Here is an 18,332-nt window from a genome sequence, read left to right on the forward strand (position 1 = left end):
GACATAAAATGGGCCTTCAGGACAGATGTTTGGACACTGGACATTATGTTGCAAGAATGGAAAGAGAATCTGCTGCAGGGGTTTCTCTGATTACCACTGAATATATGAGAATTAAACTAGACAAGGGCAGTTGGATTACCTGGCGAGAAGATGGAAGATGGGTTTTGAGAAGAATTGATTGGCCACCTGTGTCAATGGCTGCAAATAGGCCAAGAAGGATGAGAAGGGATTGTGCACCATGATAATGCACTATTAATTTGTGACGTTAAGATCAGTGCTGTACCAGGGCAGAAAGCTGATTCAATAGGTTTAACCTTGGAGTTGCAGAAAAATGGGCTTGGGATCAAATAGCATATTCATATCAACTATAATAAGTTATTCCAAAATAAATCCCATGTGCACTGTAAAGAGAAAAATATGCAAATTTTTTTAATGAAAACATGAATCCCTAAAAGCCTAACATTCACTCTCCATATTCAAGAGCCTCCCTATCTCATTCAAAACCAGCTTTCACCTAGTGCAAAAGCTGGGAAATAGTTCCTGCAATTAATTTACATATTTCTGCAAGATCCTGAAACCTTAAATGAGACCGCAGCGCTAGTTTCTGACCACTACGCAAAATGCATTTGACCAGGAAGTCAGATCCCTAAATCCAATTTTCCAGTTGAGTGAAGTGTCAACCAGATGCTGTACCTGTATCGCCAGAAAACTAATCAGAATATCTTCTGAATTTCATGTGATCATCAGAGAGAAAAAATTGCATTAATCATATTTTTGTAAAGTGTGTGGTCCTCTCTTTGTGTATCATTTTGTTGTGTATTGAGTGAAAGAAACAACTTACCCCAAGTATAACTAAACTTCTCTAGATTATCCCAACATGTGTCAGTGATGCTTCAAGTTGTTATGGTAGAATAATACATCACAGGAATAAATGGGAGGACACCCCGGTTTCAATGGAAGAGGACTATCTAATGCTTTTGAAAGCCATGGCTGATTACTACTTGGAGGATGACCACAGGAAATCAGTAGAACAATTAGAAGTTTCTGCTCTGTATGGATTAGAGGAGAAAAGCTACAGTAGGTAAGTTGGTAAATTTTGCTTGTAGTTGAAATTAACACTCAAACAAGAGCATAATAATTGTTCAGACTGAAGCTTTACCACAGCAGGTATCTCAAGTATATGATATTAGCTTCAAAGATGCAATGAAATAATTGTGATATCTAAATATATTCTTTAATTTAATGTTAGGATCATTGTAAAACTGTTGCTAATTTCAAACAATTTCTGGTGTGTACTTTAGCTTATGAAATATAACTAATTGTTAATGTTTTATAACTTTACGCAATGTTATGACTTCGAAATTGACAACAGAAATCAAACAAATGTCTTTACAACAATGGCCAATGATGTGCACTTTCTAACAAAAACGGATATTGTATCATTTTCAGTCAGAAGTACTATCAGCGATCCTATATTTACTGTCTTGTTAATGTTCTTTTAAGAACCATAAAGCAGATTAGTGGGTTATGGGTGATAATGCAATAAAGAACAGATTGGGTTTAGCGACAAAAAAGATTGCTCAAGCCAATTGGTGCGGGAAGGATCTGAGGAGTGAGCAGTGAGGAAAATGAGAATATTCCAGGTGGGGGTGTGATGAAAGTTGTAAGAAGATAAGAATTGGGTGCTCAGGACTGCTGGAGTGAAAATAGGATGAACAGAGCTTGACAAATTTTGTCAGCAAAAAGAGGTAATTTTTAAACCTATGACTGAAGTTGCGTGATTGAAGTACCATGACAGAAAAGCATTACGGAAGAATTGTGAAGAGTTCTGAACTTTGGTGATTCATAGCAGAGCCGTAGCAGTGTTGCCATTCAACCCCTTTAGTTTTACCTGCTGCCTTCAGATCATGAATAAATTTGCACCTCAACTCTATTTATGTGGCTTTTTTTCTTGATTACACTTAAATAACAGCCACTCTGTTTCAGTCTGAGTGTCCACTGTTCCATGTTTCCCAGTAACTTTGTTTGAACAGGTGTTCTCATTTCATTTTTGACATCTCATCCTTGTCTCTCTTTTTGACACCTCACTTTGTCTGTCTATCCCTTTTGCAACTTGGTGTTTTCATCCACACAACTTATTGTGCCTCCTTGCTTTGTACCATCTGCAGATTTAGACTTAAGAATACTTGAACACATTTGAGAGAAAAAAAACAGAAATGAAGTGACAAAATGGCTAGCAAACCGGCGGTATTTTGTTACCCAAGAGATTGAAACTTTGTACTGCAGTGTTTTGGATATACTGTTATTGATGCTGAATGAGGATTTTGCCCTTATAACATTGTAATACAAACTGTGTAAATCCAAAAGTGTGACAAGTATGAACTGGATTATGCAAGACATTCAACACTTTTCAATATATTAAATATAAGTCATTCCTCTGACACTGAACCCCTCATGACAAATAAACACATGTTTGTATTAAAACTGTTCATTTTCAAATTCAGCACAAATATTTCTTTCAATTGTGTGTTCTGTTATGCTTTAAGGGTGCGGTTAATAGCATTGCCAAAGGAAGCCGAAAGTGCAGTTCTCAGGAATGCAAGAGTGAAGTATATCGACAGTGGTCACACTGGACTAGTGATGCAGAAACAGCTGCTCAAACTTCCTGCCAAATTTCAGGTTCTGCCACCACAAGTTGTCGAATTTATTGTATGTAGAGTAAAACCTATTGACAATGAAATGGATTGGAATCCACAGGTAAGGAATTTGAAAGTCTGTTTAATGACATAATTTTCAGGTGATGTTCCAAAATGTTTGAAAATCTTGATAGTAATAATTTTTCTTAGCTGATATTCAATTAATCAAGAAATCAGGAATTAAAAATTAGTGATTGTGATCATGCAACTGAAACTATCATCAATTGTTGTAAAAACCTGTCCTGTTTATTAATATGTTTTGAGGAAGAAAATGTGACTCAGACCACTGCAATGTGCTTCACTATTAATTACTGTCAGAAATAGCCAAGCAACACTTGTTTCAAGAACAGTTAGGGCATGGTCAACAAATGTTTACAAATGACACTCATCCCATGACAGAACAAAAGAGATGCTGTTCCAGTTCACATTTTGGTCGCTGGTAACTTTGAAGATGTGATAGTGAGGGGTTTCTGTGATAGAAATGCCATTATTGGTGATAGTCAGTGCCTGGCAGTTATGTGGTTCAAATGTTGCTTGTCATTTAACAACAGCCGACACTTGAATGTTTACCAAATATTGCCATGTATGGACGCAGACTGTTTCAATACTGTAGGAGCTGAAAATGGTCACATCCAGTCATCAGCAAATATTCCTACTTCTGGTCTTAGGATGGAGGGGACAACTTTGATAAGCAGCTATTTGAAATATTCCTTGGGCCAAGGAAACTACTGTGGTGAGATCTTGAGATTATTGACTTCTAACAACCACAACTGTCTACCTTCCTATGTGAACTAGGAATTTCTCTAGCCAGTGGAGCATTTTCCGCAGTCTACATTGACATCAATTTTGCTAGCTACCAAGGCACTGTGTAAAATGAGAAATAGGAGAGGAAATATCTTTCTAATATCTGAGGTAATATTGAAGGAGTGAGAGTCAGTTTATGGTGATTCTGCAACCGCAATTAGGTAAGAGTGGAATAAAGCAAATGCAGTCCCACCCAAGTGGATGATGGTGGAGAGGTGTAATAGTCTGCCTGTAAAGACTACAGACTGGTTAGGCAGTGGAGATCAAATTAACTTCGTAGAATACCATCAGCCCAAAACAATGGATGCCATAGAGGAATTTAGAAAACATAAATTGTTGCTTCAAAAAGAAATTAAGAGAACAAATGTGAAAAATCACTGGTAGCTAACACAGCAGCATAGAATTTAGGAACAGGAAGAGGCCATTCGACCCATCGAGCCTCCTCTGCCATTCTTCATGATCATGGCTGATCATCAAACCGAATAGCCTAATCCTGCTTTCTCACCATAACCTTTGATCTCACCTGGCCCAGATGCTATATCTAGTCGTCTCTTAAATACATTCAGTGTTTTGGCATCAACTACTTCCTGTGGTAAAGAATTCTGCAGGCTCACCACTCTTTGGGTAAAGAATTGTCTCCTCACCTCCATCCTAAATCGTCTACCCTGGATCCTCCTATCTGGACACACCCACCACTTGGAATATCCTCCCTGCAACTACCCTGTCCAGTCCTGTTAGGCTTTAAGTCTCTATGAGATCCCCCCCCCTCATTTGTCTGAACTCTAGCGAAAACAATCCCAAAAGTCACTATCTCCTCATATATCAGACACAGGTAAACATTAAGAAAAATCCAAAGGCATTTTACCACAAGGTTTGGCATTGATCCCTTCCAATTTGTTGTGTACATTAATGATCTAGACATGTGAATAGGAGATGCGTTTAGTAAGTTTGCTGATATAATGAAAATTGGTGATGTGGTTAGATAGCAAAGAGGAACACCTTGGACTGCAGGATGACATAAGTGGGCTGCAGAGTAGCAAATGCAATTTAATCCTGAAAAATGGGAGGTGATGTAAGACTAACGATGGATCATAGAATATAGAACATAAAACAGTACAGCACAGAACAGGCCCTTTGGCCCACGATGTTGTGCTGAACTTTTACCCTAATCCTAAGGTCTGTCTGACGCCCACCCCACTTTATACTATCCATATGCCTATCTAATAGCTGCATAAATGCCCCTAATGAGGACAACTCCACTGCCTTCTCTGGTAGTGCATTCCACGCCCCTGCCACTCTGAGTAAAGAACCTACCTCTGACATCCCCCCTATATATACCTCCACTCACTTTAAAATTATACCGCCTCGTAATAGCTACCTCCACCCTAGGAAAACTTCTTTGGCTGTCTACTCTATCTATACCTTTGATCATTTTGTACACCTCTATGAAGTCACCTCTCATTCTTCGTCGTTCTAAACAGAAAAGCCCTAGCGCACTCGACCTTTCCCACATTCCAGGCAACATCCTGGTAAATCTTCTCTGCACCTTTTTCCAGTGCTTCCACATCTTTCCTGTAATGAGGCAACCAGAACTGGACGCAATACTCCAGATGTGGCCGAACCAGGCTTTTGTATAGCTGCAGCATAACTTCACACCTCTTGAACGCAATCCCTCTATTAATGAAAGCCAACACACCATTTGCCTTCTTAACAAGTCTATCCACCTGGGTAGGCCCGAAACGTCAGCTTTTGTGCTCCTGAGATGCTGCTTGGCCTGCTGTGTTCATCCAGCCTCACATTTTATTATCTTGGAATCTCCAGCATCTGCAGTTCCCATTATCTCTATCCACCTGGGTGGTAGCTTTCAGGGAACTGAAAACATGAGCCCCAAGATCGATCTGCTCCTCCACGCTGCTAAGAATCTTTCCATTAACCCTATATTCTGCTTTCAAATTTGACCTGCCAAAATGAATCAACTCACATTTTTCAGGGTTAATCTCCATCTGCCACTTCTCAGCCCAGTTCTGCATCCTCTCAATGTCCCTTTGTAACCTAGAACAGCCTTCCGCACTATTCACAACTCGACCCACCTTCATATCGTCCGTGAACTTACTACCACCCTTCCACTACTACATCCAAATCATATCATATATACAAAAATCACAAATAGAAGAGGACCCAGAACAGATCCTTGTGGTACACTATTTGTAACTGAGCAGCATGTTGAATATTTTCTGTCCACCACCACCCTTTGCCTTTTAAGGATCAGCCAATTCTGAATCCAATCTGCCACATTTTCCCCCTATTCCATACATCCTCACTTTGTGCATGAGCCTACCATGGGGAACCTTTTCAAACGCCTTACTTAAATCCATGTATACCACGTCCACTGCTCTACCTTCATCCACATGTTTGGTCACCTCTTCATAGAATTCAATAAGGTTTGTAAGGTTTCTACCCCTCATAAATCCATGCTGACTATCACAAATCAAACTGTGCCTATCCGAGTGATCATAAATTCTATATCTCAGATAGAATTTCCAATAATTTGCCCACCACTGAAATAAGACTAACTGGCCTATAATTTCTCGGATTATCCCTATTCCCTTTTTTGAGCAAGGGAATGACATTTGCCTGTCTCCAATCTTCTGGCACTATACCCGTGGACAAGGAGGACGAAAAGATCATCGCCAAAGGCCCTGCCGTCTCTTCCCTCGCTTCCCATAGAATCCTTGGATAAATCCCATCAGGCCCAGGGGACTTACCTATCTTCAAGTTCCTCAAATTCCTAGCACATCTTCCTTACACCTCCTCTAGCCAACCAGCCTGTTTCACGCTGTCCTCTACAACTAGGTCCCTCTGAATTGTGAATACCAAAGAAAAGTATTCATTAAGGACCTGTCCTATCTCTTTAGGCTCTGTGCACAAATTCCCTTTACACTCCTTGATCGACTCCTTGCGCTGGTCATTCTCTTTCTCCACACGTACGTGTAAAAAGCCTTGGAGTTGTCCTTGATCCTATTTGCCAAGGTTTTCTCATGCCACATTATAGCCCTCCTAAGCCCTTTCTTCAGCTCTTTGCTAGATAACTTGCATCCTTGTACAGCCTTTTCCGTTCCTTGTTTCCTAAATCTTATATCAGCATCCTTCTTCCACTTAACCAATCATTTGACCTCTCTCGAAAACCAAGGCTCCCTCACTCAACAGCATCTTCCCTGCCTAGTAGGGACAAACATATCGAGCACATTGCAGTATGCACTTCTTAAACAATCTCCACACTTCAATAGTGCTCTTCCTTGACAGCATCTGTTCCTGTTTTATGTTACCTAGTTCTATAATTACCCTTCCCAGAATTATAAACCTTACCCTGCTGTGTGTACCTAACCTTTTCCAGGACTATTGTATAAGTGTCAGCATTATGATCGCTATCACCAAAATGCTGGTCTATCAACAGGTCTAACACTTGGCCCGGTTCATTGCCAAGCACCAAATCCTCTCCTCGTGTTGGCCTATCTACACACTGTGTCAGGAATCCTCCTTGAATGCACTGGACAAAATCCACTCCATCTAAATTATTGCAACTAAAATGTTTCCAATCAATATTTGAAAAGTTGAAGTCACGCATGACTTGCAACCCTGTGATTTCTGCACCTATCCCATATCTGCCTTCCAATCTGCTCCTCTACTTTTCTACAACTATTGCAGGGTCTGTAAAAACGAAAAAAACCCAACAAAGTGTCTGTTCCTTTTCTTGTTCTGGACCTCAACCCAAACTGACTGTAGACATAGCATTCTGGAACTGCCTTTCAGTAGCTGCTGTACTCACCCTGACTAGCAGTGCCACTCCCCCACCTGTTTTTCCAGTCTCCTTATTTCTTTTAAAGCATCTAAATCCTGGAACCTCCTCCAACCATTCCTCACCCTGAGTTACCCAAGTTTCTGTGGCCACAACATCGTAGTTACGTCTTAGTTGCTCTCAGTCCCTGTTGTGTCTCTTGGAAGGCTGAATACCTCAACCTCTGAATTACAAATCCGGTTCCCCACTCCCTGCCAATCTAGTTTAAACCATCCCGTATAGTTCAAGCAAACTTCCCTCCCAGGATATCTGTGCTCTTCCGGTTCAGGTGCAACCTGCCTTTCCTATACAGGCCCCACCTTCCCCAGAATGTGCTCCAGTTATCCACATAATGGAAGCCCTCCCTCCTACACCAGCCCTGTAGCCATGTGTTTTGCTGCACACTCTAAATACCGAATTGTCGGGCCCTATGAGTAAAGCAGAGCAGAAGAATCTTTGTGTGTATGTCCTTCTGAGGTAGATGGATAAGGTTGTTAAGGACCCATAAGGGTGACTTGCCTTTGTTATTTGAGGCTTTGAATACAAGACCAGGGAGGTTCTGATGTTAGTCAGGCCTCAACTGGAGTACTGTGTGTAGTTCTGGCTGCCAGTTTATAGGATGGATGTGATTGCATTACAAAGTGCAGAAGTAATTGACCAGGACGTTGCCTAGGCTGAAGCAATTCAGTTTTGAAGAGACAGTAGGTATGCTGGGGTTGCTCTCCTTTAGAGCAGAGAAAGCTGAGGGGGAATCTGATTGAGGTGTATTAAGTTTTGAGGGGCTGGGTGGAAAGGGAGACACTTTTTCCCCTTAGTAGAGGAATCAGTAATGAGGTGGCACATTTTTATGGTAAGGAATGTTAGAGGGAATTTGAAGAAACGTTTTTCACCCAGAGAGTTGTGGGTATCTGGAACTCATTGCCAAAAAGAGTGGTAGAGGTGGGAACCCTCCTGACATTTGAGAACTATTGAGATGAACACTTGAATCACTGTTGCATATAAGGCTTATGGGTTAATTGCTGAAAAATGGGCTTAGAATAGATGGATATTTGGATGACTAGTGCGGATTTGATGGGCTAAAGGGCCATTTTCTGTGCTGCAAAGACTCAGGAAGAGGTGACTGATGGGATAATATTATGCCTGGTACCAAATCCATGAGCTCTGTGCACATGAGGTGGGGAAGGAGTTTTTCGAATATGGTTTAAAGGAGATAAAGGAAGCCAAGGTTATCTTTGCAATCCAGGATGATCCTAATAGCATCCCTTCACACTGATTTTAGTGATAAAAGATGACTCTTGAACACGGTTAACCTTTGTTTTTAGCCACCAGTCGTCTGACATATTTTGAAAACTTGTGCTTCTTTTATATGGCCCACCAGCCCTATTTTATAATAATAGTTTTCTTCCTGATATTGGAAAATCGGAAATTAAAGAATTAGGCCAGTTCAACTGTAAGCATTTTGATAACATGATGAATATTTTACTTGTTTTCTCTATCTGGATACAATTTGCGCACGTTTACCTATCGTACAAATTAACTAGCATACAGAATCATGTGTTTCAGTGTAGTTTTTTAACTTTAATTTTCTGATTTTTGTTTTTAAAAAATAGGTTTCCAGATATATTAAACAAAAGATCAGCAATAAATCACATGAAGCCAAAATTGTTCTTGCTCTTGGTAACACTCTATGGCTGAATCCTGTAGTGAGTATGAGAAATTCAATGACATTGAAATCTCATTTCCAAGTGTATTGTTCCAAACATAATTTTATTTAATTTTGTAAGTGGCTGGCTGAGGGAATTTTCTCATTCCTGATTAATTTGTACAAATGTTTTTACTTCAAATGCTCAATGGAACATATAATTATACGGAACCAATGAAGTTGAACAAAATTTTCAGAAATCATCTCTTGAAAAAAATTTTCATCTTTAGTTATTATCATGTGGTACTGTTGAATACAGCAATAGACATCAGGAATTTGTGGAACTAACTGAAGCTAACAATTAGAAGACTGCAGAATTGCACAGTAGGGGACCAGGAAGTTACGGGGAAAGCAATTAAAAAGAACACAAAAGTTTGATTGTAGAATAAAATAGAAGAAGACAGCTCAGAAATTGGCATCCTGGTGTCACCTACTTGGTTCTGAATGACTATGCACATATTGATAAGGAACTACTGAAATTGCTACTCGTATGATACATATTTACAAACTGTAGTGTTCATTGAAGTGTTCCTCAAAAATCGTGGAAAAGGTCTGAGACTGGAAGAGTTTGACAGACATAAAATGTCTTTTTCATATTTATATGTGAGTTTCTAAAATATGTTCAGTACAACATGTAACATCTTCTGATATGTCTTAGCCACTGAAATAAACCACATCAGATGCAATCTGGTGTAGTTCTGTGACGTTGCAAAATGCATATTTTAGTTTTGATATGACCAGTTATGTGAATCAGCCATGTTAATTCTGTTTAGTAATTTTTTTTAAGGTGCGTACGGCTACATTGGCTGATCTGAAAACCACAATATTAGAGTATAACGTTCGTTCACAAATCATGAATTCTGGATTTGGAACTGATAATGCGGAGCACATTGAAAGATTGAAGGATCTCTGCAGGGTAGCTGGACTTAGTTTGCCCAATGAGCATTCTCCTCTAAAACAGTAAGTTTGTTATAATATTGAAAAGGTCTTTCCAATCAATCTAGTTTTTAGCTATTTTAGAATAAATAGCAATTATTCAGTTTAAACATGGGAATTTCTGTTCTTCGTTCAACATTATCATCTGCAAAAGGGACATCCAGCTTAATTTATGTGGTGAGCTTGATATCCTTAGACCACGTTCAGTAAATATTTTTTGAACATGCATTCATTTTTTTTTTACCTTTGCTTCTCTCGGCATGCAAATTTCTGAACATTTTATTTTCATCAGACCTGGAACTTCCTAAAATCATCATAAGATCAAATTAGATTTGCGGATGGTCCTGCCCCTCTATTATGACACTTGCAAAATGTGTGGGAAGCGAGGGAGGCCATGTATCACGTAAGCTCAAATCATACTTTTTGTTTCTAGTCTCCAACAGCCTGAACAGCTCAAAAAGGCCACTGGAGAATTGATTGGATAAGTTTTTTCTTCTTACTGACCACCCACCCCTGTTGTGCATTAGAATAGGAATACTTATGTCCTGTGCACAGCCCAATTTTGTGGACCTGGAGCCTCTTGTACTTCCTTGATGTATTGGAACTACCTGAGATCTTAATGAATAATAGAATGGATTCTGAGGACTAACTAATTTATTTATATTCAAGATCTCATCTGATGAACTGGTAGTTGAGTGGTCTTTCCTTTCACAAGACATGAAGCCTTTTATTTTGGATTTCTTTCTTAATTCCTCTTTCTGACTGTCTTTGTGCCCTGAGCTAAATACTGACAGTGAAGATTTGTGAATGAAATAATGTCCCGTTAGATTTGTGAGTCAAATATTATTCTGGAAGCATTGACTAGGTGATTGAAGCATGATGATTATTAAATCAAACTGTGCTAAGATTTTTGTTAGGCCTCCGTTAAAGTCTAAAGAGTGCCATTGGTGTCTCATATCATAAAGCAATCTGAATCTGTCAGTCTAAACCATCATTCGTAGTGTGTTTGGAGTTTATATGTCACGCAGTGAAATTTTAAAAAAATCTGTTCTGTGTACATTTTATTTTGAAGATTTGATTTAGTTAGGATGGCTTGCTAAACTTTTGTCCTCCATTTTATTTGCTAATTATTTTCTTACATTCTGTGAGACACTAACCATTTTCTGACCAAAAAAGCAAATTTAAAGACAACATTTGTTGGCTGTTCTTTCTTTCTTTGTGCTACTTTCGCACCAGCTTCAAATGAATGTGACATAGATTCATCCATTTTTTGTTGCTTCCAAATGCCCAGCATTTGGGGAAAGTTTCTCTGTAACAAGTCAGTTAAGATCAGGAAGTCATTACAAAGGAGGTAAAGAAGATAAAGACGACACCCTGTTATGACTATACAGCATTTTCTGTTAGATTACTTAGTGTACATCTATTAGTGCATTTGTGAAATCAAATTTTCTTTTTATAGGCTACATTATGATAACAAGTTAGATCATGTCACTCTCGAGAATGATGGAAACTACCATTCAGTTGTAATTACTGAATTTTATAGTCCAAAGAAATTTCATGTGCAGTTATTGGCCACACGTGAAGCGTGAGTACATATGTTTTACGTTATTTGTGATCAGTAAGAATTTGAAGAAGATTTTCATCTATTTACCTCCTTCCTCTCCCTCTCCCTCTCCCACCACTGTATTTGAAATGAAATGAAAGGCAAAAGATGAAAAGCTAACGATTATTTTTCTCTGCCATCAGGTTTTATGCTTTTGAAAATGAAATTAACGAAAAGATTATGGAAAAGGAAATGATTTCCAACAGTTACGTGCCAACTGTTGGTGGCTTGTGCTTGGCCTTCTGTGAAACAGAAAAGAGGTAACTATCAGTGCCTTCATTCTAAATCTTGTGCCATTCTTGTTCTTTTGTCTCTTGCCAAGCAAGAAAGTGGGTCCGATGTTGTTTTTACTTTTCAATCATTATTGCATGCAATAAATTATGCATTACCAAACTATTGGCAAAATTGCAAGGTTGAGGTTTAGACCCTTTGATTAGTTGTTATGGATTTTGTAAAAAAACCTGAAAGTTTTACTGAAAGATTTTGGTGTTTTACGGATAATGGCATGGAGACCTGTGAAACCAGAGTAGGAAACAAAAAAGCGCCTGTGTCATGACCAATAAAAGAAAGCTGGAATATTTACCTGATGAAGCAATTAAGAATGGAAGATGGGGAAAGTGGGGAATAGAAACTTTTTTTAAAAAAAAGGAAATATAATACTTCAGTAGCACTAGGCATTTTCCTCAGTAATGTTGTTCTTAGGCCATAAAACTATAGCACATTATTCTTGCTTTATAAAACAACTCCCAAATATTCTCTCTTCTGTCCTCAACAGTGTTCAAATTCGCATCTGGGAGCTGTTTCTCTCGTAGTCATCTGCCTTCAATATGAAACAATAGTTGTCTGAATGGAGAAACCCAAGAATAGCTAAGACATGTATTTGCGCACTCCTTTGCTTCAGGGAGATTTCTTTTTGTGAATTTTAGAATTGCTTTAAATTTCATCATCTTCTAAAATTCCCTATCAACATGAATCTTAAATTCACCTGTAAAATCCATGGGTGTCACCAGCAAGACTAGAATTTGCTACCCATCCCTAATTGCCCTTAAACTGATTAGCTTTCTAAACTGTTTCAAAGAACAGTTGAGAATTGATCATGTGGCTGTGGATCTAGAATCACATAAACCAGACTGAGTAAGGACGCCATTTTTCCTTACCAGAGGACATTGTAGAACCAGATGAGATTTCATGACAATCAATGGCAGTTGCTGCAGCTATGACTAAGGCTAAGCTTTCAATTCCAGATTTTTATGAACTGAATTTGGGATAGTGGGATTTCAACTGACAGCTCCAGAGCAGTCATCTGAGCCTCTGCATGAGGAGCCCAGTGACATTATGACTACCCCAACCCCTATTGCTGCATTCACAACATAAAATCTATGGACCAAAAATCAGAATGTGAATGCAGGATTGTAGAGTTGGACAGTGCCCTGGAGGTATTTAAATTCAAGGATGTGAATGCTTAAGTCTGTCGTTGGCAGAGTGAAGTGCTCTGTAAATGTACATAATTTAGAAATGTGAACATAATTGAGGCCTGAACTTCAGTTAAGCTCAACCTGAAAGGGAGAACTGCCATGATTTTCCCTCCGGTCTGAATCTTTTGAAAGTCAGGGCCACATGAAGCCCAACAGCGTAGGTATTGCAATTACATTTAATTTCCATTCAGGGCAAGAGGACCAATTCAAGAGCCACAATTGACTGATTTTCTGTTTCTCCAAACTTCACTTTGCCCTGCCCCTCCCCTGATTGGAGTTCCCCTTTGAGTACTTGCCTTGTATTGGCAGGTTCATCATGATCCCTGGTGGTAGGCTGTATCTGCTAGATTTCATTGGCTGCGCAGCTCAGTTCCTAGCAATTGACGTGGGCCTCAAACTTAATTTTAAAAAAGCATCTACAAAGGTATGGTGATGGGATGCAAATGCCAAAGAGTGAAGATTTTGTGTTGATTGAGTGGCAGTATTTCAAACTTGGCCTTAATTTGGAAAATTAACAGATTTCCTTTTGATTTTAGGTGGCGGAGAGTGAAGATCTTGTCAGTTGTTGATCCCAAAAGGATTTATGAGGTGTTCTTTGTGGATTTTGGCACATGCAGCTATATTTCTTGGAATAATATTCATCCTTTAATGAAAGATGCCCTAAGGCTTCCTTTTCAGGTCAGTTAAATTGTTAATATGATGTTACAAACAGAATAATTTTGACAAAACTGCAGCTAAACATAATTTAAATGCACTTTTAAATTGTGTATCAAAGCTTTACCCAATATTCTGTTGTGAATATAAATCAAAGAGGCTCACCTTACTCCTCTTAATTTTAGAAATGTTGAATTGATTCATGATGAAGTATAACTTCAACCAGATTGTCTTTATGTTGTACCTTGCTATTATTATGGACAAGAGACAGAATTGATTGGATTGTTTTATTTTTCTCCGTTTAATTAGTATTAAATGAGGGTTGGACTTTTTGATCCCTAAGTTCTCAGTCTTTGGCTCAAGTGAATTACTGTGTTCGATTCAAATAAGTAAATGATCATTATTCAACTGGTCACAGAGCAGACCCTGACTTGGAAATGATAGATGGTATGCAGGAACCTAAATATTGTTCATTTAAACAGTATGGTGAAATGAAAAATAAAAGTTAGTGAGTGTATCTATAGTTTAAATCATTTATTATATGAATCAAATTTTGTTATTAATAAAATAGATATAAGTATTTGGTTAGCCAGCATGTGATGAATGTAGATCTCTAAGTGTTCACCTTGCTCAACTTTAAGTGCATATAACCTTTCTTTGAATGTGTATGTGGCACTTATCAAAGTCCATAGAATTCAGACACAGAGCTAAAGTTAAGAAACATTCAGAAGAAGTGTCAAGAGATGAATAGCAAAATCGTTGCAGCCTCCCATTATACAGTTTGGCAAGTGCTACTTATTGTAATATTTGTTTGCAGGAGCTCGGTAGCCTAGCCTACAGTGACAGAACTGGAAAGATAAATCTGTCTGTGAGCCAGTCAAGCCAAATGATTATGAAATGTGCCCTGAAGTTCTACAGACCTGCCAGTTCAGAGATCAAATGCAAAGCCTGATTAGAATAGAATCATAGAATCCCTACAATGTGAAAGTGGGCCATTTGGTTTATTGAATCCACACCAACCCTCCTTGTAAGAGAAATTCAGCATCTTTTTGTCAAGGATTGTATTGGACTCCCCCCCAACCCTGCCACAATTCTTAAGATGTTAAAACCTACTGTAATTGCAATCAGTCATATTTTGCAAAGAACTGATGAAAGAGAAATATGACTAAGTTACACAGCCCTTCATGTCTGATCATCCAATCAATAAGATCATGGCTGATCTGCAAGTTCAGCTTATTTGTACCAAAAGGTTAAAATACTCATTGATCACAACCTTGAGTGCACTCAATGGCTTAACTTCCACAGTTCCATGGGCTAGAGAATTCTGAAAATTCATAATCTTCCAAATGAAATTTCTCCTCCAATTCCGTTATATTCCTTCTGTCACCTTCTTGCCACTCAATTAAGAAGTCTGTGTCCCTTTGCGTGGTTTTTGCATTTTCTTCAGAATTCTATTTGTGTTGAGCTTTAATTTGTCACAAAACTTGGATACATTGAACTTGATCCTATAGGTATTTTCTAATCTACACTCCAGAAATGTTATTGCACACCTTTTGGAGCCAATGGGATTTGAACCCAGGCCTCTTGGCTCAGCGATAGGGATGCTACAACTAAAACCCATAAACTTGGTCCTATAGATAATTTAATTGACCTGTTTGTAGATGTTTTTACACACCTCTGGAGCAGGTGGGACTTGAACCCAAACCTCCTGGCTCTGCACAGCACCACAAAAACTCTTAGACTAGCTCCACTATAGGTTAGTACGAATTTAAAAACCACTATGACTGATTCTTGCACTAACCTGATAAAAGCCTGTCAAGCTGAAAATGACTTACTTATTCCTACTGTGTTTTTTGACCAGCCCACTTTCGATATCAATACATCACACCCAACTCCGTAAGCCTTGGCTTTGCATTATATCCTGATGAATGCCTTTTGAAAATCCATATATATTATGTTTTCATCAATCTGCTAACTAAATGCTCAAAAGTAATACATTTGTCAAAACCTATTTTCCTTTCATAAACCACATTTGGCTGTGCATAATAATGATTTTCAAAATTCACAGTTACCACTTCCCTATTAATGGTTTCCACTGTTTTCTAGATGAATTGCAGTTCCCTGTTTGTCTCCTTCTTTCCTTGTTTATTAATTCAGGGGATGTGGGGTTTGATGACTGGCCAGTTTTTATTGCCCTTTCCTTCAGTGCTATTGAGAATGTGATGGTAAACTTCCTTCTTAAACTGTTACAGTCCATTTGTTTTGGTATACCCACCATACTTGTAGTGAGGAAGTTCTAGTTTTTAAACCAGTAACACTGAAAATATTGTGATACATTTGTGAGTCAGGATGGTGAGCAGTTTGGAGAATAACTTGCAGTTGATGGTTGTACCATGTATCTTCTGCCCTTGACCACCTAGGTGATGGTAGTCGTGGCTTTGGAAGGTGCTGTCTAAGGAGCGTTGGTGAAGTTCAGCAGTGTGTGTATTGTACGTAGTACACATTGCTGCTCTTGACCATCAGTGGCAAAGGACTTGAATGTTTGTAGATGTGGTGCTGATCAAGTGGATTACTTTGTCCTGGATGATATAAAGCTGCTTGTGTTGTCAGAGTTGCAATCGTCCAAACAAGGAATTATTCCATTTTCCTCCTGACTTGTGCCTTGTAGGCTGAGGACAGGCTTTTGGAAGTTGAGATGAGTTTGTCACTGCAGCGTTCCTAGTCTCTGACCTGTTCTTCCAGCCATGGTATGTATGTAGCTAGTTCAGTTTGGTTTCTGGTCAGTGGTAACCTCCAGGATAAAATGGGGGAATTCAGCAATGGTAATCCATTGACTATCAAGTGGCATTGATCATACAGCAGAGAGCACTTTTGACTCATCTGGAAGGAAGGGAGGTGCCAGGTGATATCCAAGAAGCTTTAAATATAGTCATCGTCAGGAAAGGAGATAAGGCTAATTTGTAGTAACTGTATGATGTTGGCTGTGAGGAAAGTCATTGCAAAAGTCCTTCTCAATCATTTCCTCCTAATGGCTCAAGAGATCCAAACAGAGCCACAATGTGGATCTAACTATCAAGACATGCATGGACACAACGTTCACAGCAAAACAAATTCAAGAAAAGTGCAGAGTGGAGCAACAACCTCTGTGCTTAGTCTTTTTTGATCTCACAAAGGCTTTCAACTCTGGTCAGCTATGATGAGTATCAAAAATTCATGAGTATCCTCTGCTTGCTGAACTAAAATATGCGAGAATGAATGTACCATAGACACAATGTATGCCAAGGAGGTTCTCTGTCATAGCACCAAAACTTTCCTGTACCTTCCTTGCCACATACTTCACTCCTTAACCATGATCCTTTCTTTTTGTGTGGAGCTAAACTACAAGACAAACAGAAAACTGTTCTGGCTTTGTTTCCAATCCAGAACCAGTACCACCCCAAGCCCCCTCTCAGAGCTGTAGTAATACACATCACACTTTTATGATCACTTGGAAAGGCACAGTTTGATTCATGATAGTCAGCATGGAGTTATGAGGGGTAGATCATGCCTCACAAACCTTATTGAATTCATTGAAGAGGTGACCAAACACGTGAATGAAGGTGGAGCAGTGGATGTGGTATACGTGGATTTAAGTAAGGCGTTTGATAAGGTTCCCCATGGTAGGCTCATGCAGAAGGTAAGGAGGCATGGGATACGGGGAAATGCGGCAGATTGGATTCAGAATTGGTTGAACCTTGGAAGACAAAGGGTGGTGGTGGATGAAAAATATTTAACATGGTGCTCAATTATGAGTGGTGTACCACAAGGATCTGTTCTGGGTCCTCTTCTATTTGTGATTTCATAAATGATTTGATTATGGAGTGGAAGGATCGATGAGCAAGTTTGCGAATGATATGACGGTGTGTCTGGTTGTGGACAGTGCGGAAGGCTGTTCTGGGTTACAAAGGGACATTGATATGAGGAAGAGCTGGGCTGAGAAGTGGCAGATGGAGATTAACCCTGAAAAATGTGAGGTGATTCATTTTGGAAGGGCAAACTTGAAAACAGAATACAAGGTTAATGGAAAGATTCTTGGTGATGTGGAGCAGAGGGATCTTGGCGTTCATGTTCACAGTTCCCTGGAAGCTGCCACCCAGGTGGATAGACTTGTTAAGAATGTATATGGTTTATTAGCTTTCATTAATAGAGGGGTTAAGTTAAAGAGCCGTGAAATTATGCTGCACCTATACAAAAGCCTGGTTTGGCCACATCGGGAGTGTGTCCAGTTCTGGTCACCTCATTACAGGAAAGATGTGGAAGCGTTCGAAAAGGTGCAGAGGAGACTTACCAGGATGTTACCTGGAATGGAGGGAAGGTCTTATGAGGAAAGGTTGAGAGAGCTAGGGTTTTTCTGTTTAGAACAACGAATGATGAGAGGTGACTTGATAGAGGTGTACAAGATTATCACGGGTATAGGTAGAGTGGACAGCCAGAGACTTTTTCCAAGGGTGGAGGTAGCTTTTATGAGGGGACATAGTTTTAAAGTGAAAGGAGGTAAATAACAGGGAGACGTCAGAGGTAGGCTTTTTTACTCAGAGTGGTAAGGGCGTGGAGTGCATTGCCAGAGAGGGTAGTGGAGTCGGCCTGA

The 18,332-nt window shown here is 39.2% G+C and overlaps 1 protein-coding gene across 1 annotated transcript in view; it reads left to right on the forward strand.

The window, feature by feature from the left end:
* tdrd12 (tudor domain containing 12) overlaps positions 1–18,332 on the forward strand; it is a 116,274-nt gene that overhangs the window by 51,090 nt on the left and 46,852 nt on the right. Inside the window, exons 19-25 of the mRNA XM_059651532.1 lie at positions 867–1,081; positions 2,547–2,757; positions 8,946–9,038; positions 9,825–9,997; positions 11,433–11,558; positions 11,720–11,836; positions 13,588–13,729. Coding sequence (XP_059507515.1) covers positions 867–1,081; positions 2,547–2,757; positions 8,946–9,038; positions 9,825–9,997; positions 11,433–11,558; positions 11,720–11,836; positions 13,588–13,729 — 1,077 coding nt within the window. The remainder of the gene's footprint in view (positions 1–866; positions 1,082–2,546; positions 2,758–8,945; positions 9,039–9,824; positions 9,998–11,432; positions 11,559–11,719; positions 11,837–13,587; positions 13,730–18,332) is intronic.

Source organism: Stegostoma tigrinum, chromosome 16 (genome assembly GCF_030684315.1).
Source record: "Stegostoma tigrinum isolate sSteTig4 chromosome 16, sSteTig4.hap1, whole genome shotgun sequence".
Taxonomy (NCBI): Eukaryota; Metazoa; Chordata; class Chondrichthyes; order Orectolobiformes; family Stegostomatidae; genus Stegostoma; species Stegostoma tigrinum.